This window comes from Anthonomus grandis, chromosome 12, assembly GCF_022605725.1.
Source record: "Anthonomus grandis grandis chromosome 12, icAntGran1.3, whole genome shotgun sequence".
NCBI lineage: Eukaryota > Metazoa > Arthropoda > Insecta > Coleoptera > Curculionidae > Anthonomus > Anthonomus grandis.
The window spans coordinates 29581955-29608331 of record NC_065557.1 but is presented as its reverse complement, the minus strand read 5'-3'; the positions used below and the strand labels follow the sequence as shown (position 1 = coordinate 29608331).

Sequence of the window (26377 nt, the reverse complement as noted above, 5' to 3'; positions counted from 1 at the left end):
ACAACTAGCGCCATCTATCAAAAATACAAAAACTGTATGCATAATTTTATTTTTCTTTTTAAAAAAATTGCTCCGGACCTATGAGAAAAAAGCGAAAAATTGAATAATACTTTGACACCCTGTATTTCAGTTACTATTAAAGTTAGGATAAGGCAAGTTACCTAAATCACATTATTTTGACGTAAGTAATCTACTGTTGTTCTATGTCCCATTACTTTCGGGACACCCTGTATAGCTTAAATACACTCTCTTCGAGAAATTTGGCTGCGTAGATTAAAATGAAACCGTCGTGTAAAATAATAACGTTTATCTAGCTAGCTATAAGATAATTTAATTAACAACATACTTACTTGAAATACCCAAAATTTCAGCCACTTCAGCATACAGACGATCCCTTAAAGTTTTGTCCTTATACGATCCCAATTTCGTATTCCACAATGGCGGTCGTACCTGTATTTTGGTTATTAGCACCTCGTTCATGTCACTCCCTGAAGTCATCTTGACCAACTAACCACCACAAAACGCGAAAAAAAAAAACAATTCTGATTGAATCGGACGCTCACCAAACGCTCTTTACGACGCTAGACGCTCTTCGCCGCAACGCTCTTACTCTGAACGTGTATATGCAAATACATTGGATTGTTTTTTAACAGACGCGACGCGACGCTTCCACTCTAAACGGACCTTAACAGTAGTGTAATGTCTATTATACAGGATGTCCTAACTAAAATTACCCACCCTAAATAATTGCCCCCCTCAAAAAAAATGCTCGGATCCGTCGATTTTTATTTTGAGGACACATTTTGCGCCTTTTTTCAGCTTCCTCATTTCATCCCTTAAGCAGGGGTGAGACTCACCCCCCAAAATGTTAAATAGAAAGAGGTATCATGCAGTGATACATTCGAGCTTCGAATTCCTCTAGAATCCTTTGAAATGTTTTAGGTGTTAGCTGACCGCATTCAACTACGATCCGTTCTTAATCTAAGATCTAATACTCAAGTGATTTGAGCTGCGTCTTATAAACAACTAATTTAAGTGTCCCTAAAAAAAGAAGTCCAACGCTGTTAATCAAGTGATCGTGCCGGCCAGTCTACTTGGGCTCTTCTTCCAATCCATCGATCAGGAAAAGTAATATCTACAAAATCTCTTACAGGACGAGCATAGTGAGGAGGTGCTTTATCTTGTTAAAAGACTGGCTGGTCTTCGACTTCCAGGTTATTTTCTAAGATTTTTGATTTTGGAATAAATGACATTTTCAAGAAAATTTAAATGATTTTCACCCTTTAAATTGGCCTGCATAAAAAAAGTTCGAACAATGTGATTGTCTAGAATTCCCGTCCGCGCGTTTTCTTTTATTGAAGCAAAATGTGGCTTCATCAGAAAAGTAAACATTGTACAATGAGAAGTCATGCTTGTTCAATGTTTCCTAAAGATTTTGACAAAACTTTACTCTGCAATCAAAGTTAGCTTTGTTGTTCATTTCCTGAACCAATTGATATTTCTAGGGATGGGATGTTAAAATTCGGTGAACTGCATGGGGATACGCCTGAAACTGTAACTGTTTCTTTGAGGAAGTTAGTTGGAGCCATAGCAACATGGCAAGGACTGCAACTTAAACATTTGATTTTCGCACTGGCACTCTTTCACATTTTTTGTTAGAGAAAAAATGAAAACTCTAAGTCTCAGTCTCAAAATATCTTTTTAATTAATCAGGTAACATGTTTCGCTAATAAAGCATCATCAGACCTACAATAAACAGAAAAACACACGTAACTACAATAAAACCTTACACTAAAACAAAATCAAATATTAAAAATTAGTTAAAATTACCTTATAGCAAGATGACCTGCTAAGTACTGACATTGCTATCAGGCAAGACTTGCTATAAGGTTGTTACCCGATTAATTAAAAAGATATTTTGAGACTGAGACTGTTACGTAGGTATCTTTGAGATAATGGACGAGTTCTTTCAATCACATTTTTTGTTGCCAAATAATCGGGCTCCTGTAAATTTCTTTCACAATTCTAATACACTTTTATCGGTCAAAAGCTTGCAACTGTAGCTCTCGCGCTATTATTTTTTCTAACGTTCTGGTAACGTGAATTTCATTTTGAATTTGTACTAAAAAAACGGTTTTGCTTTAGTTTACAAATAAGAACAATAATAACAAAAACATGCTTTTTTGTTATTATTGTTCTTATTTGTAAACTAAATTCCTTAATAAATTTTAAGTAAAAAGCAATATTTTAAAATTTTTGTAACATGAAATTAAGATATCACAGCAGTTGTTCTTTTTTTATTTACAATTTTTAAGAGGTAATTTCCTTTTTTTGACAAGCTGTCATTTTAACAGGAATGACATAAGTAAATGTAAAGTGGCTAAGCTGATAGTAGGCGCAAAATGTGTCTCGTCAAACCAAAAATCGACGAATCCAAAAAAAATTTTTTGGGGCAGTTTTTTGAGGTGTAAAGTTTTAGTTATGTATGTGCATGATTCTTTCATTTGCTTAGTATTAATATGTCTGATCTGTTATGTTTATCTATTTTGCCGTGATGATGCCTGAATGAGTCCTAATGCATTTTATTATTTTTATTTCCATTTCTATTTTTCTTGGTAAGTACTTATAATATGGTTGTACTTCGTTAACCAGTTTTTCTTTTTTACAGAGCTCTTGATGGAAATACCGACGACGTTGTTGTGACGTTTTAGATATTGTTTTAATGCCGGGTTAGCACAGGCAGATGATGTGTTGAATAGTTTTAGCATTAGTGCCTTTTAGTAGTGGCTAGCTACTTTAGTTTTAGCACCTCCCTGATATATTATTTTTATATTTTTTTTTTGTTATCACACATAAGTGGAAATGTATCTTCATTAGCCGAGTCGCAATGACCAAGGCTCTAAAGGTGTTCACTTACTCTATAGAAAGAGTAGGGCGTATTATCCCTGTCGTTGCCAAGATAACTGCTTTTTGCGTCAAGCAAATAGGTTTTTGGGTAGATTTAATTCTATTAAATGTGATGCACAATTTTTGCGTATGATTCGGTTTGCTAAGATGACCAAGGGTTTGATCTAGACCTCGGTCATGTCCCAAAGTTGTTTAACTTTATGTGCTGGATTTTGACATTTAGTTATTTTCTCTCGGTAGGCTCGCGCAATATTATTATTTAGAGGAACGAAAAAATCTATATTTGTAGCTCTTCATTTATCTCTTCCTACAATGATCATATCTGGTTTCTTTTGTTATAATGTTCTATTTATCAAAATTGTTGTATCCCAGTAGATCTTAAAATCTAAATTTTCGTAGATAATTTAATAGATTGAGGTTGGTGTTTGTAAGCTGACGTAGTTTCAAACCTTATACTGCACGCTTACATTACATTTATTTACATACATTACATTATTTACATAGTACATTACTTTTCCCATATCGTTATGCCTGCTTAAATATGCTGTATGAGACTTGCCGCTTCAGAATATATTTTTTATATTGTTTGATAAGCACTTCTTAGTCTTCGAATTACTAGAAGTTTTAGATGAAGAAGAAAAAGTAATTGTTATTATTAACAAGCAGTAATATACAGAATTTTGTGGGAATTTTAAGCTAAAATTTTAAACATATTTATTCAACTCATATAAGCCACTATTTATATGAGTTTGTAAAATGTTATAATTCAGCAAAGTGCAAAAAGAGTAAACTGGCTAGTCATCTGCATATTGCTGCAATTTAGAGAATTTCAAACTTAAAACAAATATGAAAAATAAGAGTAGTCTCAAACTACAGTTAGAACATTCAAATATGAGAATTTTTATAAATTCCCGTCTAGAGACACCTCTTAGATTAAAGACACTATGCACTCTGACTATAATTTGTCAATAATTTGTCAAAGGCTTAAAACCCGAACAAAAAAAAACATTTTTGTTTGCAAAAAGTTTCGTATAAGTTATCACAGTACAATAAAGCCAACAGTATATCCTGGTTCTTATCTTGAACGACTCTTTTCTTATTAGCCTTAGAGAGAACTGATAGAATCATATGAACAAGACCAACATATTGTATTTTTTTAGGCTTAGAAATATAAGTTTTATAATAGTTTTTTGCACTCGTTTAGAAAAGAGCCTTCTAAAAGACCAGAATTTATAATGTTAGATAGCCTTTGCAAAATGCACAAAGCTTTATATCAATGACTTGTAATTCATCTAAGTCTTCTAAAAAAGTTCAAAAAGAATATGTAAATAAAAGTTGTAAATAAGCAATTAAGAAAAATCAGAGAATGTTAACCTTCAATTGTAGTTCACATACATATCAAGTCTGAGTGTAAATCAATTATGATAAATGTAGAGTATCTTTTCGTTTTCATAAAATCAATAAATAAATCTGGCCTTTATAGGTAACACTAAAAAAAATCAAAATTACGAAGTCTAGCAAATTTTGCTATTTTAATCATCACATTACATGAGAAAATTAGTTTACTTAAACAAAACACAATTATAGTATTATAGTTTCATCAAACCCTCAACATTTATAATCATATATGGGACAGAACTACTTTCAAGATTCCAACTCCAAAGTTAGCCTTAAGATTAACAAAGATATTCATATATACCGGGTGCTCCGCTTCAAACGTCATTCAAACGTAGTAGAAAATTTAAAAAAATGTAGACTTTTATAAGAAAATTTTGCTCAAAAATGTTTTATAGCAAATTATAGGGTATCAAAGTTGGAAAAAAAAATATGTTTTTTCTTAATAACTTTTAAACCAATTGATCTTTTTTTTTAAATTTTGCTTACAGGTTAATAGGTTCCAATAGAAGTTAATAATCTAATGTAGAAAGTAACAAAATGAAGTCTCCAGCGGATTTCCTTTCTTAGGAATCGAAGTAAACCCAATTTTTAAGATATGTGGTCACGCCTGTTTAGACCAAAAATAAGTTTACAACATGTATTTTGTATTACTTAAACCTTATTTCGTTTAAGGAAACTAAGGCAAGGATTATAATATAAAGTCACAATAGTTGAATCTTGAAAGAACTAAATACTCACATAATCCATTTCTTAAGCTTAAATTAGGAAATTGACAATTACAATACAATAATTTTACAACAATTTTAAACTATAAAATGCTTTTTTTCTAACTTCAGCAACGTGACGATCAAATTTTAGTGGTGAATTCAATAAAAGACTCAAATTACAAGCCACGTCTATATACTCAAGCGGCATATGATCTTGAACATGATTTAACTTTAAAATTATTTTATTATCTTTTAAAAAGTCAACCGTACTCTTACTTGCAAATAACGTCAAGTTAGAGTTTTAATGGAGTCTGAATTAAAATTATGTTTTGATGACAAATGGTAAATTTGTGCAAGTTCATTATTAGTCACATCACTGGCTTCAATGAAGTTACTAGGGTTAAAATATGAATCTTTATATCTTGTGATTGGACAAGAAATTATGTTAGACTCAGCTTACCTAATTCCAAAGTCTCATAGAGTTTTATATGTGAGCCCTTTTATGAATCCCATAAAGATAGGAATCTTAATTTGCCAGATACTCATTGACTCATGGGATTAAAAAAAAACTTTTTTGTAAGGAATATATTTTTTTTTAATTTTCCGTGGTCTGCTAGATTGCGGACTTTTGAAAATAAACGATTTTTTCAATACCTAATAATTATTATTTCTTCTATAACTCCGATACTGATACTGCAATTAATTTACTACAAATAATTCTACATCTTTTTGATTATGATATAATAATTATGCTAATTAATTTAAATACATGTTTATTTGTTTAAATAATACCCTCTAGCGAGAATTACTGAAATCAAATTAAAATAGTAGAGGTTTCCCTTTAATTACCAAACCTTCCTTTCTAGAAAGACCATAAGTTTCTCAAACTCAATCAAGATTAAACAAACTTTTATCAATACACTTTCCTCCCTCTTTTTTTATCTTAATTTGACATTTTATAGTGAAAAGTGTAAACCCAAGATAATATTGAAAAAATTGTTGTGAAAATATAAGCAATTTCTTTTGGTCACTTTTATTAACCCAAAAGCTTTTCATTATTCATTGCTGATATATAGTGCCTTCACACTCTTAACAAAACTTTTTGTAGTTATGCATTTTTTAAATGGATTAGTATTATTAGTCCAAATGGCTTATCATAAATAAATAAATAAATTTCTGAGAAAAAGCAGAAATCATTTATCATTATTTATTATAGCTGTCATTAATTTTATTATGCCAACTTACCAATAAGTTTATTTTTTTGAAGGGTGTATACTACGGAATTCCAGGCAACTCCGTCATATATAGGAAAGCATGCTTTAACACCATGGAGGTCTTCTAGATTATTTATATTAAGGTCCTTTCTTAATATAATAGATGTTAGGTATTTTTTAGAGTCGTGGACAGTTTCATAAAATAACGTCTTCAGGTTGAAATCTCTAAAAAGATAATTTTTGACTAAGAATTTATTAGATATATATTTATAATACAGCTTAAATTAATAGCATTATAATATTATTATACACATATTATAACGGGTGACTTACATTATATAAGTCACCCGTTATGATAAAGTTTCATGATTACTTAAGATTGGTAATTAAAGAGAAAAATACTATTTAATTAGTTCTGCTGAATTCTATCATAATAAAAAAATATATATAATAAGGTTATAAAACAGAATTTATAGTAGCTACATATAAACTATGTTAATATACTTCAATATAGTTACAAAATGTTAAATGCTACTTCTATTTGCCTATTATCTTATTATACAATACAATTTATATATATCTATTATATACTCTAATATTTTCTTTTTTAGGGTTTATAAAAAAGAAATCGAGTCTCACCGTTTGGCCTGATGAACCTGATCTGGCTCAATAAGAACAACATCAGCCGCATTATCAGCGAGAGCCATCATACAGTGTGTTTTGTTATCGGCTTTTAAGCAGTCCAGGTCTGGCTCTATACCATAAACTGCAGCTGACTCTCTTAACCATGAACATTTAGCTGTTTCAATATTTGAGCTTGTACAAATCCGAATGGTTCTTGGAGGATGACAGCCCGAGAAGCTATTGGCATTCAGAAAACCTATAAAGTATATAATTATTAATTTATAATTATTTTCTAGAATTTAAATAATTCGTCGTTTAAATTGTAATTAAGAAAAGCCTACCTTTTGAATTGTGGAAGTAAGTTTGAATACCAATAATTGGATTTATAGGTTTTACTACAGAATTTATAGGATTTATTAGGTCATATAAATTTGACTGCCAAGTTTCCTCATCTGTTGAGACTAATGAAGTAATAATAGTCTGTATTTTCTGGGCTTTCTTCCTAAAAAATTGTACTATTTAATAAAACTCTGTGAAAAAACTAAGTGAGTAATATTATGTACTACCAGAAAGAAATTAGAATTAAATAACTAAATAAGGCAGTTAAATAAGGCAAATTAATAGTTCTTTAATCAGAACTAAACCATTAAAAAGTTCTACATAAAAAAACGCCATCGTCTTTTAACATGTTAATAATATTAGGTTTCTTAACATAAACGTTACTTTTAGGTAATATCATAAAAAAGCGATGTTACGGATGCCCTTTCTTATTAACAAAATAACTGGTTATTTGGCATATCTTAATGTGGATAAATAGTGATACGAGCTATAATAAGGTCAAAATTAAAGAACTGAAAATTTGTATTTCCAGTTAATAAATCATCAAAGAAGTATGGGCAAAGAACTCTCCCGTTTAACTTTCTAAACATTTTCAGTATAATATAATATACGCATCGCTATTATCCAATGCAGGTTCTTTCTGACCCATTATAGATGATTTATTTCATTACTGGCTCATTTAAATAAAAAAATATCCATCAGTAAAAATCGTCTTAATCAAAAATGTAAATAAATTAACAAACATAAATGAATAAGCTTATCGAATAAGAGGTATAAATAAATATTTATTTATTTTATATTTTGTAGATATATTTGTAATTATTTACAAATTCATTCCTTTTTCTAGTAAGTAACATTTTTACTCAGTAGCTAAACTAACAGAATTATATTATTATTATTTTCTCTAATTTATTTAATATTGATTTTATTAATTAATCCTGGAATGCACTGTGCCTATGTAAATAAAACATATAATTATTGGTTAGCTTAGCTTTAAAATATTTAATAATAATAGAAGTCTTTTTATTAGCAAAAAAAAGTTACATGCTAATACAGAGCGCAATCTACCCTAGGGCTACTCTATTGAACACTGAAAACCTACATACAATCTTACTACAAAATATACTTAAGTATTTAAATATATAATAACGTTTAAAATACATATTACAAATAAGTCCAAATGTCAAGTCAAAACAAGAAATATACATAAAAAAGTAAAAAATTACATATCAAATTAAATGAGAAAAAAAGAACTTAAGCCTGGGTACTTTTTTAAAAATAAATCGTGTAAATACTAAAAAAAAATATTCATGCTTTTGTTTGCTCATCAGGCTTCTTATATTGGTTTTTAATTTTTTGTCCACTTAAACTTTTTAGATTTAATGGTAAAGAATTATATGCTGTTATACGTACAATTTCTCTGAAACCTACTATGTTTCTCGATGCTGAGACATTGTTATCATATTATTATTTCGAATATTTACCAAATGAATGTTATTTCGGAAAACAAATTTATTTTTAATTTTAGCCGGCAAGGATGAGTAACTATTTTCATAAACAGTTCCTAGATGAAGCAATTTATAATTCTTTATTGTTAATCAATTCAAATTATTAAATGTATGACATATATGGTCATAATTTCCGAGATTGTTGAAGTTTACGTATTGGTAAACTTAAAAAATGAAAACTGCTGGATAATGTCTGTAACAATGAGTATGATTTTTGTGTCAACACCTTAACATGTTCTTTAAACCGTAGATCAGAATCTAAAATAACACCTGCATTTTTTTAGAGTTTACAAAAAGTCTAGTATTATTAATATAAATATTTAAATTTAGGCTCATAATATTATGAATGACTTTAGGTCCAAAAACCATTAAAGCGGGCTTTAACGGATTAAGCTTAAGACTATGTTCAGCAGAAAGTTGACGTATTATTTGTAAATCCTGAGTGATGATATTTGATGCAAGTAAAAAATCTGTTTTATTTAAATGATAACACAACTGTTTGTCATGACGCTATAACTTTACAATGATTTAAAGATTTTGATATGTTGGCAGTGTATAAAATAAAAATCAATGGGCCCAGACTAAAGCCTTGTAGGTCTGACACCAGATAAAAGTTGAATTTGTTCAGAAAAAAATAATTTAAAAAAATATGGATTTATGTATCGAACTTGCTTAAATACCCGTGAAGCTAAAAATTAATACTAAATGAATTTTAAACTAAAAAACTATAATTAAAATTGATAGCTGAAAATAAAATATTTTTATTTTTTATTTTACTCATAAATCTGCAAACTATTGAAACAAGGATTAAATTAATAATGTTATTATGTTTTAATCATATATTTTCGTTAAAAATAAAAGTGATGTATTACAGAGTTAAATAAGATCAGACGTATTTTTATTAAATCTTCATAGAAATGAGCAGATATCCAGGGGATGTTATGATATAATATACAAATATGATATCCATTATATTATACCGATATACATAGATAACTGCTATTCTAGACAAAGGCTATATAATAAATCCTTTACTGAACACTATTAATGATAATACGTAAATAATTGACTTATAAGTATTACTTGTCGAGAAAAAAAGCATTTTTATTAATAATAAAATTATATTGGTTACAACAATAAATACTAACCTTTGTGTAGCAATTACGGGCCAAGGTTTCACAACCCATATACATGGATTTGTGGAATTTAATGGCATGATAGTATTGTCTGGACAAAGCAAACTATAACCTTCTGGATTAGTTGGTATGGTACCAGGTGTAAATCCAAAATGTTGCTGCACATCTTCCAATCTTGCCCAGCTTATATCCCCAGCGCCGTCTGTAAGACAGAGTAACGAACCTCTACGGCCCCAATATTTATCATTTTGTGAGCAAGTGCTTGGGTTTCCACAGAGTTTGCATAAATTTGGGTATTTGGATTCTAAAATATATTCAAAAAGTGGTTGTTAATCGATACATAAAATTTGATATTATGTTCATACTTAGTTGAAAGTCTAAAGCGGCATCGGAAGTCCAAGGTCCAGCTTTACAGGCAGCTCCAAAAAAGTCGGAAGATGCTTTAACCCGATTTTCGGTTATTGTTAGATTTGAATGACATTGTGGAGTTACTACAGATGCTTCAAAATACTAAAATATTTGTAAAATATAAAAGAAAGCAGTCTTGTTCTTATATATGAAATAAGCAATACTAAAATAAAACTAAATTTACAATATTCACATAATTGACAATGATAATTCGGGTCCGATAAAGTTAAAGGGACACCTAAAAACCATTTTTTTTTCAATTTTTTACATATAATGTTAAGTTTCAACATTTTATTAATAAATAAGTGAGGATGAACTTAAAAAATGCAAATTTTTAAAAATTATAAAGGATTTTCCGTTCTAGTTGACTTTAGTATCTTTGATCTCCGATTTAAAAAAAATTGGAGGATGAATAATATTTTCTTTATTAAAACAATAAAAAAAGAAAAAAATCATGATAATGTATGCCTATGTACGATATAAACTCGTTTTCGAATATTCCCTGCAAGCATTTCATGGATTGATTAATAATAATGAGAGTGAACTATGAGGCCTGGGTTCAGATTTCAATTTTGCCAGTTTTACTTTTTTTTATTTTTTTGCAACTAAGAATTTTGTAGTTTTGGAAAAAGTATTTAAATTTAATGAAATTATGCTTAAAAAATTATCAAAAAGAGGAAAGTGTTTATATAACATAAAAAAAAATGGTTTTTTCTTGTAACTAAGTCCCTTATTTTCATGTAAAAAACATACCGAAGACACCCATTAAATTATGTATTATTACTTTGGTACTTTTTAGATTTTGGTCCGAATTAAAAATATTATTATGAAAATGTAAATACGTCAATTATTTTCCTAGTTTTTGTACTATTTTTATTAGTATTCTGTAGAGAAGTTGATTCGTAGGGTTTCTTTAGGGTTCTACTTACGTTTAATTTATTATTTTTATCTATAGTGTTTAGTTTTTAAGTAGTTTATCTTGTTCGAGAGCCCCATTTTGGCCCATTTATATTATTGTAAATCCCTGTAGATCTAATATTCTAGAATTTGTATACTTGCTTGCTTTGACTGTCAGTATTCTCCTATAATTATTGGTCTCTTTCGGCAAAAACAATAAAAATAATTCTAAATATTTCGAAACTGTTCCATCGGGTTTTAAAAAGGACGCGCTTCGTGACAATTCATTCAGTTTTAATTGTTTAGTCAGTTTTACCTTGGAACACGAACTTAAAAATATACCTGGACTGCCAACTCAATGAAAGGTAAATGACCACTACTAGGGGGCCGCCATTTTGCGTGATTGTGTCCTTTCGATGTTGGCCACTCTGACAAATTTAAATTGTGCCAACTGTAGGGAAACAAAACAATTAAAGTTTTTGAGAGGTTATGTTTACAAAAATAAAAAACAGAAAGTTACATATAGGTAAGAATTTAAGATAGTTGCGTTAGATCTGTGATTTTTCTAGTACTTCTTTAAAAATTTCGTTAAAATTTATGAAAGAAAGTAATCTTCACCTAAAATGAGACAAAGTTTCAATCAACTTGGAATAGATGCGTCAGATGCGTGCACTTTAAAATATTTGTTTTATCATTCTGATAATCTTGAATTTTATAAATCCTAATACTATGAAAATCATGATATTCATTTAAATTTTTGCTTGTATTTACTTAACAAATTCAGTTAAAAACACTTATGTATTTTCTTTCTATTTTTACTATTACAAGTTTTACTTTCCTTCCATGTACAGTGTTTCCACATTAATAGGTACAACCATATATAAGAATCAAAATATAGATGATTTTATGAGGGTTTGTAATTATAAAGGGTTTATATAGAAAAAATATATTATATTCTGTCAACAACTCAATATATTATTCTATTATAAACAACACAGACGGACAATTCACAATAATTCGGTTTTGAGAAACTGAACCAAATACCTTTAAATAAAGATGGTGATACATTATTCACGTATTAAATAAGGAGAAAGGTACATCGCCTCTTCCAGACGATATACCCAAGCGTCGTTTACAAATCGTCAAAAACTAGGCAATCCGCTATACTCACACGTCAAATATCAACTTCATTACCGTTATTTAATACATTTTTGGTTGGCAACACTAAAAATTTTCAGAGTGACCAACATCAAAAGGTAGTTGTGCCCTATAAAAATGGTGGCCACCATGCAGTGGTCATTTTTGGGTATCGTGGCCATAGGCATTAGCAGTCCAGGTATATTTTTAAGTTCGTGCCTTGGAAACAATTAAACGACAGTCAAGGCGAGTTAGGTTAGTGTTTTTGACGTTGATAATAAAAGTGTGTTCCCGAATTTCGTTACAATTGGTGTCAGAAGTAAAGGATATTTGGAAGCTCATTTTAGTGGATGCCTTTAACAACAAGTCAGGCCAGGATGGAGACCGAGAAATTGATGGAGCTGCTATTAAGGAAGTTTGACGAGCAAAAAGTAGAACAAGAAGAACGAGAGCGTAAACAGAAGAAAGAACAAGAAGAGCCGAGCCAAGAAATAGGAAAATTTACTTAAGACAATTAAATCTGACCTGAAGAAAGAAAATGCAGACCTGATTTGAACCATGAAAGATGACTTACTTAATTTAAAAGATAATCATAAAAAGGAGCAGGAGACACGAGACAGAAAACAAGAGGAACGAGTTTTACTACTTAAAGAAGATCTGGAGAAGAATCAGAAACAATTAATGACTAACTTTGAAGCAACGGTAGAAGAAGAATTGGGGCAAGTATAAAAAAATATCCAAGAACTAGAGATGAAAGTAAAACGGACTCCTCTTCATCCCGATCCTGGAATGCAAACAATGATGAAAGTAAAGCCACCAAAATTCGACGACAAAGAAGCATGGAGTACCTATTTGAATCAATTTGAGGCCGCTGCTAGGGGAAATCGTTGGGATTTCTGAGACTGAGGACTCCAACAGTTTGAGGCCGATTTTGCTCGATAAGTAAATCTGGCTTACCCTTAAACCCCAACAGAGTTCCGAGAATAAATTTTTATAAATTGTTTTATTGACAGAGTTCGAGATCCAGATACTAACCACGCTTTAAGGATGGCTCATCATAAAAGTATTTCAAAAGCTTTGGCCCATGGACTAGAGTATGAAACAGCTTTTCAAGCAACTAGAAGGCAGATACGAATAAGACAAATCAGAACTTCGGAAAGTGATCTCGAAGACCGCCTAAAAAAGATTGAATCATTATTAGCGAGGAAACCTAAAAGACCATTGCAATGCTGAAAATTGCAATGAGAAGGCGCACCTTAAACGTCAATGCCCCAAGCCTTTAAGGGATTCAAGGAACCAGGAAAACTTTAACTTCAAGCTAGCTGGGTGTTACCAAGCCCCGCGTATAAAACTAAACCGGCTGCCACATCCTGGAGAGAGGTAGTAGTACCGGCAAAAATATGCGGCCGTGAATGTGAGGTGGTAGTGGATATAGGATCAAGTCATACTATCGTGAAGCCGAACATCGTAGCACACTGTAGGCTTTCAGCACCACCCAATTTAATTCTGGAGTCTGCGGATGGAAAAAGGATCCCGATTCTTGGATTGATGAAGCTACATTCACCATTGGCTTAACAACATTCCAACAGCCAGTTCTGGTAGCAGAAATCATGGATGATGTCATATTAGGATTAGATGTTATGAATGCTCAGCAGTTTAAAATGGATGTATATAACCAGATATTGACGACGAGAAATGAAGAGATTTTTATGCACCACCTATATGAAGATAAAGTAAATACCAGAGTCGTTAAGTTATTCAAGGATATTACCATACCAGCAAATTCAGAGGTGGTGGTTACAATATTATGAAATAAAGGCATATTTTATTTAAAATTAAGTCTAAAGAAAATGTATGATTCATATAAATAACAAAAACAACATTCCATCTTCCTTCATTATTCTTTTTTATTGACGTTTGGCATAAGGCCGCGAGGTGACAGCGTTGCCATACATGTTCTTTGATTAAAGAACTTTTTATTTCTTCCTTATGATTTTTTTTAGTATTGGGTTGGGTTAGGATCACGAACTTATAAATATACCTGGACTGCTAATGCATATGGCCACGATACCCAAAAATGACCACTGCATGGTGGCCGCCATCAAATTCTGTAACTTAGAAGTATTTACATTACTTCTTTAAGTTATAAACACAAATTTCCACACGCAAATCAGGTATATCAAATATGTAAATACGGGTTAAATCATAAATAAAAAAGACTATCAAATGTCACTTAAGTCAACAAATATTATTTTATTATTTATTGGGAGTGGCTACTGTACTAGTACGATTATCGTAATTTTTTGTCGTGTCTCATTATAGGTAAGTATTTGTTTATTTTTATAATCATTATACTGGGTGGTGCATCGCTGAGCGGAACATAGGAAAACCCATGTAAATTTTAAGGAGGTCAATTATTGGCTTCCATGTACATTTTATAGAAAAAAATGTAAGAACTTTTTGAAGAGACCAATCTGGCAAACCCTTGTGCAAAGTTTCAAAAAATTTTAATAAGCGAATCTTTAATTATCCAATTAAATGTAATTGCAAAATTAGCAAATTTTCGGTTCAGGTAAAACCAAACGGGCACCAGTAAAATGGATATTATCACCGACGTGAGGAAAAATGTCAATAAATCAGTAACAGTCAATATTTGAAAACAATTATGAATTATTCAATCGACGAAAAAACAGCCATAATTAAGTGGCATTATGCGGGAAACAGATAAAAAAGTAATGTTAACGTGTCTTACTTTGATTGTATGGTTGTGAGTTTGATAAAACGAAAAAAAAATTTCTTGTATTCGGCTGTACGTCAGATTTGACAAAGCCTTATAACAAATTGTTTGCTGGTGGCTGGTGTCTGGTTTTACCTGAACCGAAAATTTGGTAATTTTGCATATAGATTTAATTGAATAATTCAAGATTTGCTTGTGAAATTTTTTAAAACTTTGCACGGGGGTTTGCCAGATTGGTCTCTTCAAAAAGTTATCTTACATTTTTCTGTAAAATGTACAGGGAAGCCAATAATTGACCCCTTTAAAATTTACATGGGATTTCCTGTTCCGCTCGGCGACGCACCACCCGGTATATGCACCGGGACTGTGTGGTTGGCGCGCATGGGATTGGAGAGCTGGAAGATGTTGGAAATTGGGATTGCAAAAAGGGGTTGGAACCTTGGGTTGGCGTTAAATAGTGTGTTAGGTAGTCATTTGAGCCCTATTTGAAATTTAAAATAAGAAATGCAATTGGGTTAAGGAAATATTTACTGAATGAAATTTGTATATATACGTATGTACAAGGTACATACAAGCGTACGCCTTATGTAAAGTCCCAATCTAATATCTTTGACATGCGGAAGGTAGCCCTGTTAATCCTTAGATTATAGTTTTGGATATAAGTTTTTATGGTTGCGCTTAGTTATTTATATAAATATTTTATTAATAAAGATATTTATTGTTTTCAATATAGGTTAATTTACATTAAATCACATCGTTATTTTTTACATAAAATATAAAATAATTTAAATAAATAATACCTATTTTTTAACACCTGATAAATGTGTTTTGTTCACAGAATAATGTAAAATCTAACTATATTATAACTCTATTATTTAAATTTAAGTCCACAGCCAACCCATCCAACTAAAAAGTGTCGCAGACAAAACAAAAAATACTACTAGGCACATACTGAAGCCACTCCCATTTCTGTCAATAAGGTTGTTGTTTTATTTTTCGTGTGTGTAAATTACAAAATATGTAATTATAGGGGTAAAAAGCGATGAAAAATCTTCTAAATTTACAAATTTTGCCCCCAAAAAGTTCCAAAATTGCCCCAATATATATATTTTTTAATAAGAGCAAAATCAAGAGCTAAAAAACCTTGTGCAAACCGGCAATAATTACGTATTTAACATATGTAGAAAAATCTTCATAATGTATTTTTTCCAATCATCCTCACTTTTTCATCAATATCTTGACCACACTTAACATTCTATGTGAAAATTTAAAAAAAAAATCTGTTTTTAGACGTCCGTTTAAGTTTACCGAACCCAATACATCTAATATCTCAATGCATCTAAAACGCTTTGAGGTTTAACAGCAGTGCAAATCGAGAATACGTGTATACATACATAATTCAAGCAAGATGTCCACTTGTTAAATCAATTAATTGCTATTTGATCATCAATTTCATTGATAATAAATATAATCACGTAAAGATGAAGAGGAGAATAAATGAGGCTAATACAAGTATGTCAATTTGTAATGAAAAAGTTTAAATATGTCTGTATTATAGGACGATGTTATTGGAAAATTCGTCTATCTACTTATGCAATTTATGAATTAATTATTGTTAATACAAACTTTTGTGTATACTTTTGTCGCTTTATGCAAAAGTAAATTAAAAAGATAAATTATAAATAACTTGCTTATAGGCTTAATTATTATAGTGCACACAATTTAACAAGAAGAGACCTTCTTATACTGATAGGGCCAGTGCATTTAAGAAATTGTGTTTTGATATGATTTTGATAAGAAATTGCATTTTTATAGTGAATGATTTCAAGAGAAGTATTATACAGTGCGGCTCCTAATTGTCCCTCCCTCCCTCTTATCTTTTGAATGCATTTATATAAAAATATGAAATTTGGAACACACCATTAGCAACCTAAATACTACTACTCCTATTGAAACGATGTATCGTAAAATCCCCTTTTCTATTTAATTTTATTTTTCAAAATTGCGTCCCGCCGCCATTTTGAAGTTGTGCGAAATGAGCTAGGTACGAAAAATTAGTATTCAGCCTGCTAATGGTGTGTTCCAAATTTCATATATTTATATAAACGCATTCAAAAAAGAAGAGAGGAGGGGAGAACAATGAAGAGATGCACTGTATAAGTGAAGCTTAGCAGATATAAAAATTATAAGGAAAATGCGCTTATCGTCTCTTCAGGAGTTACTGTGATGAAGTTCACGAAATGCATATTCTGAGCTAATACTAGAAAGAGATCAAAACTCAAGAAAGGAATCATAAATGAGAAAAAAACAGAACATAAAACACATAGACAAAGTAAAATTAGTTCAGAAGTCATAAAAGCTAAAAGTAATTTTTACTAAAAATATCCATAAGATTGGCGTGTATATTTCACGAAGCGTACACAATATTGTTCTATGACTTTTAGTCTTTAGTACAAACTTTTTACCAGTTTAAAGGCTGGAACACAAATGAAAATGATACCAACCAAGGAGTATTGATCTGATTTGACATCCCTACCTATTTTTTTTATTTACCTTATTTTTTTTACAGTGCATTATACTTTTACTTAAAATATGTTCTGAGTGGACAGTCAGTAATCCAGCTATTGTTCTGACTTTTTCTTGCTCAATTTAGTGTTTTCATCTCACTAATGTTAAGAGTACTTTTGAACTTGTAATATAGCCTCGATACGAGAAAATTTATAGATATTTAAAGATTAGAATAAAAACAAAGCTGGAATTAAGTTTTCCTACGTCACGAATAAAGATATAAAAAGCTGCAAGTAATAGATCTTTTAAAAAAAATTTTTGAATAGAATGGGTATAAAAAGGAAGGCCATTAGCAAGAATAATATTGCATTAAAACGGAATGATTTACAACTGAAAATAGGAAAATAACAATATCCACGTTTTAAATAAACTTACATTAGCCAAAATTCGAGTCCAATCTGCTTCATAACCATATCCAGGATGACAATATTTTTTACCAGGAAGGTCATGTTTACTGCGAATGCCTGCGCTATTAGAAAATACGGCTACAATCTCAATCTCAAATTTTGTATCTAAAAGTTGACAATAACATAAATACCATTGAAACTAATGAAGTTTGAAGAAACTGATGAATGAAGGAAGAAATAAATAAATAATACCTGGAAAATATCGAATTTCATTCGTAAGTAATATATCAACATCACTATTCGCGGCAGCCACTAAATCTTCTGGAGTAAATACACCAAAATCTGCCCTACCTTTATGAATTCTTCTCAGACAATCCAACCTAAAATATTTTTTGTAGTAATAAAAACATATTTTAAAAAAATATGGGTTAAGATTCTTTAAAGCAATAATTAGTTAATTAAACAAAAAAATGGTTCAATATTAACGCACTCTATGTACATCTTGAGCAACCTACATTAGGTGTTCCTTTAAATACAGGGGGGAAAAGCTTTTGCAGAATTCAAAAAAATAATTTGTTAGAATCATTTGCAAATATTTGTTTAAAAATGTTCCGATATTCTTCAGTTATTATTTTCTTAAGAGGTTTTCTAAAACAAGTTTTGTTTTAAAGACTTTACAGGAGAAAATTAAGAAACATTTAGGGGCTCTGGGCATTCAGTTAATCAGTTTTTAGTTAATCAGAGGAGTATTTAACAAACCTCTTCCAATCCTCTAGGAATAATGATGATATTGGCGTTGTCTAATTCGAATTACACAGTGCATTCACAATGAAAGAAACAAATTCAATTAAAATTTAATTCAAATTTTTTCCCTTCTATTTTTTAAACCCATCGATCAGTATTATTAGTTGCGCGTTTTTCAAATAAAAAAAAATCTATACAGGCTGCCTCAAATATAAACTATAACGTTAACATTAATTTTTTTTAAATAGATCTTTCTATATATTATGACGTTTTATAATTCTATTATATATTCTGAATACTTTTTGTATAGTCAATGATTTCTCAAATACGACATAACAGACTAACGAAACATATGAAATCAAAATATAAAAATTTATTCTAGATTTATTGCAACTATATAATGTTTAATTTGTTGTCCTTTTGATTCAGTGTATGCTTTTCAATGAAAGAGTTAGTTACAGAATGTCTCGAGTAGAAACTATGATGCCAACATTAATTTTTTAAGTGATTTGTTAGAAAGTAAGTAGACCGTATTATTTCCGCCCAGTTTCCAATTTTGTGGCCACCAAGGTCACCGAATATAACCCCATTAGATTTTTTCTTACAGGGCTATTTTAAGTCCAAAGTTTATGTGAACATACCAAATAAGGTTGATGATTTAAAGCAAAGAATTCGACAAGAAATTAGACTAATCGATCCGAAAGTGATTGAAAATGTACAATTGAATTAACAATAAACATATTTACCGACTTTAAAAATGCATTAAAGTAAATGGATAACAAATTAAATATTAGTTGCAATAAATATTGTATACAGTTTTATTTTTTAATTTCGCATATTCCATTAGTCTATTGCGTCAAATTCGACAAACCTCTGACTTTAGGCATATTGTACAAAAAGTATTCAGAATATATTGAAGATTATAAAATGACATGATAAACAGGGTGTTCCACATAAAAAAAAATTAATGTTGGCGCCATAGTTTCTACTTAGAGTGTCAGTATTGGGGGGAGGGTACTCTGTACACAAAATCTTTATTGCAAAAAATGCGCAAGTGATAATGCTAATCGACCTGTCTAAAAAAATTAATGAAGAAAAAAACACCTGAATTTCAAGTGAATTCCTTCATTTTATCGTGAATGCATTGTATAATAAAGATCTGACATTCTATCATTGATCATTCTATGTTAAAAGTAGCAAAATTTATTTTATAAATAAATTGATAATAATCTAAAAGATATATAGTACAGGGTTCTTTATACAAACCATATAATAAAATACACTAGATAAGTAAAAATGACCCGTTAAGTCAAAACTCGATAATAATAAATTGTACCTATCAGTCGCTACAACACATTCTACGGGACTATCTTCTTGATCTAATCTTGGGCAGTATTGCCTTGATTGCTTGTGATCGTTTTTGCCATCTACGACGCAGACTCTATCTAAAAGGTAATAAAAAAAATTAAATACTGTCAATCAATGATGCATAGACATTAAACCAACATTTCACTATTACGCACTAGTGCGTAAAAAGTAATTTGACGTTTATTTGACATTTAATTTATAGTTTGTCAACAAATGTTTTGACGTTTTTTTCTACCGTAAAGTCGTTTTTGTCGAATTCGCTTACGGCTCATGCGACAAGTTTCCCATTCATCAAAAAAGGATCATTTTACACACTTCTTACATAAATAGCTATTTCATATGTTTATGTTCGGTAAACGAAATAAGTATTTTATTTTTTGCAAATAAGATAAAGAAAGAAATGGCTTAATTAACTTAAATATATTATTCTTTCATTATAACGAAATTTTATATTTAAATGTTAAGCCAAATCAAGTTATTTTAACACAAAACGTAAATTGTAATGAACCACCAAACAAAATAGGAGGTCTGAGCATAATCGAGCATAAAAATACTTCGATCAATTTTTACCGTATTCTCCCACGAGTATTTTTTTTCATGTAATTTTCTAAGAAGTAACGCGTAGAGACGCCGGAGAAACGGCAACGAGGCACGACTACGCCCTCTTGCTGAAAACATAAAATATTTCCGAAATTTCTACAAGTTTATATTTGCTTATACAAATAATACATTATATCAAGAGGGAATTAAATTCAAACGTGTATATCGTTTCACAATAAATTACATATTTATGCACGGTAAGACATAACAGTCACGTAATTACAGTGCGTTTTAGCAAGCGTATGCAAAATAAAACAATTACACATCATGGGATTGATCTAAAATTAAACATATTTTGTTATTATTTTAATTTTAGTGTATTGTTAAACTATCAGATATTTTACAAATAAAAAAAATTTTACCGTTTATAATCCCTCTCAAAGCAAATCTCATACTACATTTAACAAGAGTTACGATATTTAAAAAAATATTTTTAATTGAATTACTAATGCAAGAAAATTACATTAAAGAAGTAAATATGTAATTTTGTCATTCAAATTTAAAATGAAAATACAATTTATCCTTTCATTTTACCACTCGCTATTAACACTTAATATTTCTTAATTTTTAAATATCACAATAAGTATCCGTATTTTATGAAAGCATACCTAGTAATATTCAAATTTTATGTTCGGCAATTTGCAACAAGTCTTGTGCTTTCGATTTTCAAGGTTATATCTTCTTAATACCTACTGCCTACTTTATACATGTATGTTTTAAAGCAACTGACTTATATTCATTTATTTTATTAAAAAAGTCCCTTTTGGAAGTGAAGTGAATGGTTAATAACGAAGATGTTTTCATAAGAGAAGTCTTTTCTCCACAAAATTAACACATTTTTTATTGGAAAAAATTCTTTTATGGAGAAAAGACCCATAAGAAAATATCTTCCTTAATAAACATTCATTTATGTAAAAAAATTGCGATTTAGTTTATATGTATAAAAATCGGATGATCTCAGAAGTATAACAGTGATGCTGTATATAACTTAATATAATATTAAATAATATTTTGCTTGCTAAAAAAAATCTTAATTAAAATAACAATGCTTTATGTAAGTTATCAAATTTTAGTATAACCTACAGCCTAAAATATATTTTTAAAAGTTTTTTGATTGATTTTCTATAGAAACGTGCCGTTTTTAAAATAGATGTATTGGATCAAGATTTTCGTTATCTATATACCCTATAACTAATATACTTAATGTAAAAATGTAAATATGTTTCTTGGAGTTTAATCAAATCCGCAATTTCTCCTTAGCTAGGCAATTCGTTATAATTGATTATCAACATCTAAATTCATACATTGAAACATCGATAAAATATAGGTTTTGATGATCTGAAAGCATTTTATTTCGACCTAAATCTAACAACGTAGAAAAACTAAATTATATTTGATATTATAAACAAAACTTTTTATGCATTATAAGCTTAAACCCATTCAAAATGTGGGAGGTGGCATATCATATTTTATTTTAGGATTTTATTATTGTTGTTATCTATATTACTACATTTTTCAAACTAAATGAAATAAACAGAGATTACGGTAGCACAACGAATAGCTTACATTTATTGTGTGTTATTCTGTGTTAATATAAATATGATGGTATTTAAAATGCTTTTGAAAAATGTTTAAAAAGAGATTGAACTCTTGGTGCTAACTTTTTTCACTGTAATTTTTTTTTAACAAAAATTTACTATGTTGAATAATAACTTCTAATTTAAAGAATCACAAACTGTATGGTGTAACCTAAGTTGTAATGTAACTCTCAATTACTCAAATTATAAAACAGTTTTACCACTATTCAAAACTCTTTTTTTTAATTCTTGACACGTATTTCGCTTTAACCATAATAGCATCTTCGGGAAAAATTAAAACTAAAACCAGTTTAAGCTCTAGTTTTAGTTTAAATCTTTTTCCGCTAATTCGCTAACATGATTAGCGATACGCGTGTCAAGAATAAAATAGGGAGTATTGGTTAGTGGTAAAACTGTTTTGTGATTCAAATTAATATTATTTTAAGTTTCTGGAAAATTTTTTTAATAAAAGCTAGTGTATAATATCCTAAGGTAATTTAATATATTTAATAAACGTATATTTTATAAACACCTTGTATTCGTTTAAAAGTGTCTCAACCGCCCGAGAGTTATCTTACATCCTTAATTCCATCTATACCCTAAACATTAATAATAATATAAGCAGAGATTGAGAAATACCCAAAAAAGTAAAAGAGGCAAGGAGTGCTAGCACTTCGGCCTCTAAAGAGCCATGTATAATAGAGTGGTTATAGTTTCCCAGATGTGGTGGTGTTTGTCGACTAGGTAGATATTGGAATGGTTGTGATTGTTTTGTGCACAGGTAAATCATGTCGTCATGTGAGTAATATTTTATGTTGTTATTGTATAAGTCCATGGCTAGAGTTTTATGGTATACCAGAGTTTGTCGCTGTTTAGCAAGGTATTACCAGGTTGTGGTCCATTGTGTAGCAATCGACAGGGATGCCCTTTGAGCGCGCAGTTCCTTCGAGTTGGTCTTGTGAATTATAGAGGGCCCTCACTTGTCTTCTAGATTAACACATTTGGATTCTAAGATCTCGGTATATAATATCTTAGTTTCCGAGTGTTCAGATGCTTACTGCTTAGCGGCAGTAGAGCGTCTGTGGTAGCCTTAACTCTTTTAGGGGACACTAGGTAGTCGTCAAAGAAAGAAGATATGTATACTAAGCTTCTGTTACGTGTCTTGTCATATACATGACTTGTGAATATTTCCGCGAGGCATATAAAATCACCTGTACAAAGTGTGGAAGGGTCCATGGCCCTCGGAATTATCCTGTTTACCAAGCTAAGCGTTTCAAATGTTTTAAATTTAATCATTTTTCAAATATTTCTATTTTTTTTAATTATGTCGGAAATTACAACTTTTCACGGGGCGTTAAATTTTATATCTGACAAAGTTCTATCCATTACCTCCAGCTAACCTGACTTTGACATATCAAATCTAGTGGATGAAAATGGTGTTGGGATACTAAACGAAAATAATTTGATTTTCCAACAAGATGGAGCTCGCCCGCACTACGCGTTGATAGTTCGAGAGTGGCTTAATAAATAGTTTTCAGGGATGTTGATTGGCAGGCGTGGTGCAATTGAATGGTTTGCGCCAGATTTAACATCACTAGATTTTTTTCTTTGATCGGTATTTAAAAGCAAAGTTTATAAAGCCAAACCTAAAAATATTAACGATTTAAAAGATTAAATTACTTGCGAAAGTAGAGATATTAGCGGGCAAACACTTGCCAATATTCGTGAAGAATTTCAAAACAGACTTTATTATTATATCGAAAATAACGGAGCACATTTTGAGCACTTAATAAAATAAATTCTGTGATCTAAGTAAATTATCTATGAATCAATAAATTTACATTTTTTACACACCTTTGAATGGTAAATTGTATGCGTTTTAAAATGATGTATCACGCTGTAGAATAGCTATTTGACATACCAAAGTATGATGTCGATTAAATAGTCATTATTACAAGATATTAGCTTACTTTTTGCTGATACGTTAATCGATTTAATTGTTTTTGGCACTGTTAAATAGACATTTTAATTCTGCTTGCAATGATGTGTTACATGATGGGGGTTCCCATTTGAAATATCAAAGTGAGGTTAGCTGGAGGTGAGGAAGTAACTGATAGAACTGTGTCAAATATAAAATTAAACGACCCCCTGTATATCTAAATTAATGTGTGTTTTTTTAAGAAGTTATTAAGTCTATTATCTCACATTAATGTTTTAACTGAACAATTTGTATAAGCTTCGTTATTTACAGTAATCTCTTGAGAGGCCTAATATACATAATTTACATGTGTTAAAATAATTTGCATTTTTATGCTAAATATGAATACAAAAAATATTTATTTATGAAGTTGCTCATTAATATAATCTGGGTCAATGCACCTGACATAAAAAATTATCATATATTTCTTTAATTAAAATAATAAAGTTTATTAAGAGTTTCAGATCAAAAATCCAAAAAACTATTTTCGAGTACTATCAAGAAAAATATTATGCATTGATGTATGTACGGTGGTCGCTGTTAATGTGGTTGTCATTTTACCCTAAACTTTAAAGCATAAAGCTTCTGTCAATTTAAATGCAAGTTATTCTGAATATTTAAATTGTTTTTCATCAAGTTTTTGCAGAAGAAATTTGTAATTTTGTTAATATTCTAAAACATCTAAAACATTTATATTTATTTGACAATTATAAGACTTTATATATTGCTACGATATTACTACTTATAACTATATTTACATTATTAAACTTTTGATTTTCTAATAGAGAACATTATTTCTATATAAAGAACATTAAAATAATAGCAGTCATTATTTTTGTCATTTGAAGTGTAGTAGGAGTTCTACAAATTGCCTTAAAAGTTTTGTTATTTTAACCTTTATTGACTATAATTGAATTTTTTTTATAATTTGAGAAAAGCATTTAGAAAAAAATCTATTTCTTTTCTTTCTCTAATATCTTTATGGTTTTAATTGTAATTGTTAAGAAATGTGATTTGAAAATAATAATTTCTAGCTGCTGTATTTTAAAATAAAAAATCATACACAATAATTTTTTTCGACTAAATATGTTATTAGTTCATTTTAATTATTGTAGCGCTCTAAAGAAAGCCCTATATAAGCCGAAACGTTAGCATCATAAAAATTTAAAAAGCTCTGAGTTTCATATACAAGTGAAAGCTACAAAATTGTTATAATAAAATATTATGCCATTTTTAAAACTAGTTACGCTTAAATTTCATGGATTTAATAAGAAATTAATTTTCGCATAGAAAAACCTTCGTAAATTGGTTTTCTATTTTTGTTCAATTTAACTGGAATTTATTGGAAAACCTAAAAATGTTTTTTGTAGAAAATTATTGCATCACAGTACCTACTTAAATTATAAAAATTTTTAAAGAAAGATTCTGAGAATATTCCTCAAGGTTCGGAATATTCAACCCTTCGAATAACATTGGTGTTACATTTATTGAACGATCTGTGCTATTAGGATAAATAACTAGAACATGCTAAAAATTATTTTAATAACTGGGATATTTTAAGCATATTATGCTCTAAGAGAAAATATAGAATTTAAAATATATTCGAATGTAAATTGATTACTATTTCTATTTAAATACCTATACAAGTTCATTAGGGATCGTTCTTAAAATGAAAATATTGCTTTTACGTTAAATAGGTAAGTAAATAAATTAAAGTCGTATAAACGTTGTTGATAATAAATGTTGATATAAAATTAAAAAAAATATGTTTTATATAATGAATATTTATGTCGGAGATAGGAGTAGTGTAAAACACACAATTATCCAAAAATTGCCTTATAATAATTAAACATATATTGTACTTACATTTTTCAGCGTAAGTTCCAGAAATAAAAACTACTATTAACATACAATAAAGCTCAAAAACTTTTAAATTAGCCATATCATTGGCGCCAAAATGTACGCTTGAATAACGACCGCCGCTTCTGCTCGAGTAACGTCTATCTGAACAGTTTAAACCATTGAAGACCGGATAATACTATCTTTATTTTTATTCCCTCGATCCTAAAACACTCAGTTGATTTGTTGTTTGTTATTTTCTTTGTATTTTATTAACAAGAAAGTGCAGTGGCGGCTGGTTTGTGGTCAACCTTCATATTATATATTTTTGATGTCTGACGCCA

The 26377-nt window shown here is 29.7% G+C and overlaps 1 protein-coding gene across 1 annotated transcript in view; it reads right to left on the bottom strand.

Moving 5' to 3' along the window:
- LOC126742619 (transferrin) overlaps nt 1-26257 on the bottom strand; it is a 31165-nt gene extending 4908 nt beyond the window's left edge. Inside the window, exons 1-9 of the mRNA XM_050449347.1 lie at nt 26061-26257; nt 20008-20116; nt 18180-18307; nt 17956-18092; nt 10199-10343; nt 9846-10137; nt 7192-7352; nt 6866-7106; nt 6258-6451 (exon numbers count right to left, since the gene is read on the bottom strand). Of these exons, the coding sequence (XP_050305304.1) occupies nt 6258-6451; nt 6866-7106; nt 7192-7352; nt 9846-10137; nt 10199-10343; nt 17956-18092; nt 18180-18307; nt 20008-20116; nt 26061-26136 (1483 nt within the window). The 5' untranslated portion in view covers nt 26137-26257. The remainder of the gene's footprint in view (nt 1-6257; nt 6452-6865; nt 7107-7191; nt 7353-9845; nt 10138-10198; nt 10344-17955; nt 18093-18179; nt 18308-20007; nt 20117-26060) is intronic.
- Nucleotides 26258-26377: the final 120 nt, after the last annotated feature.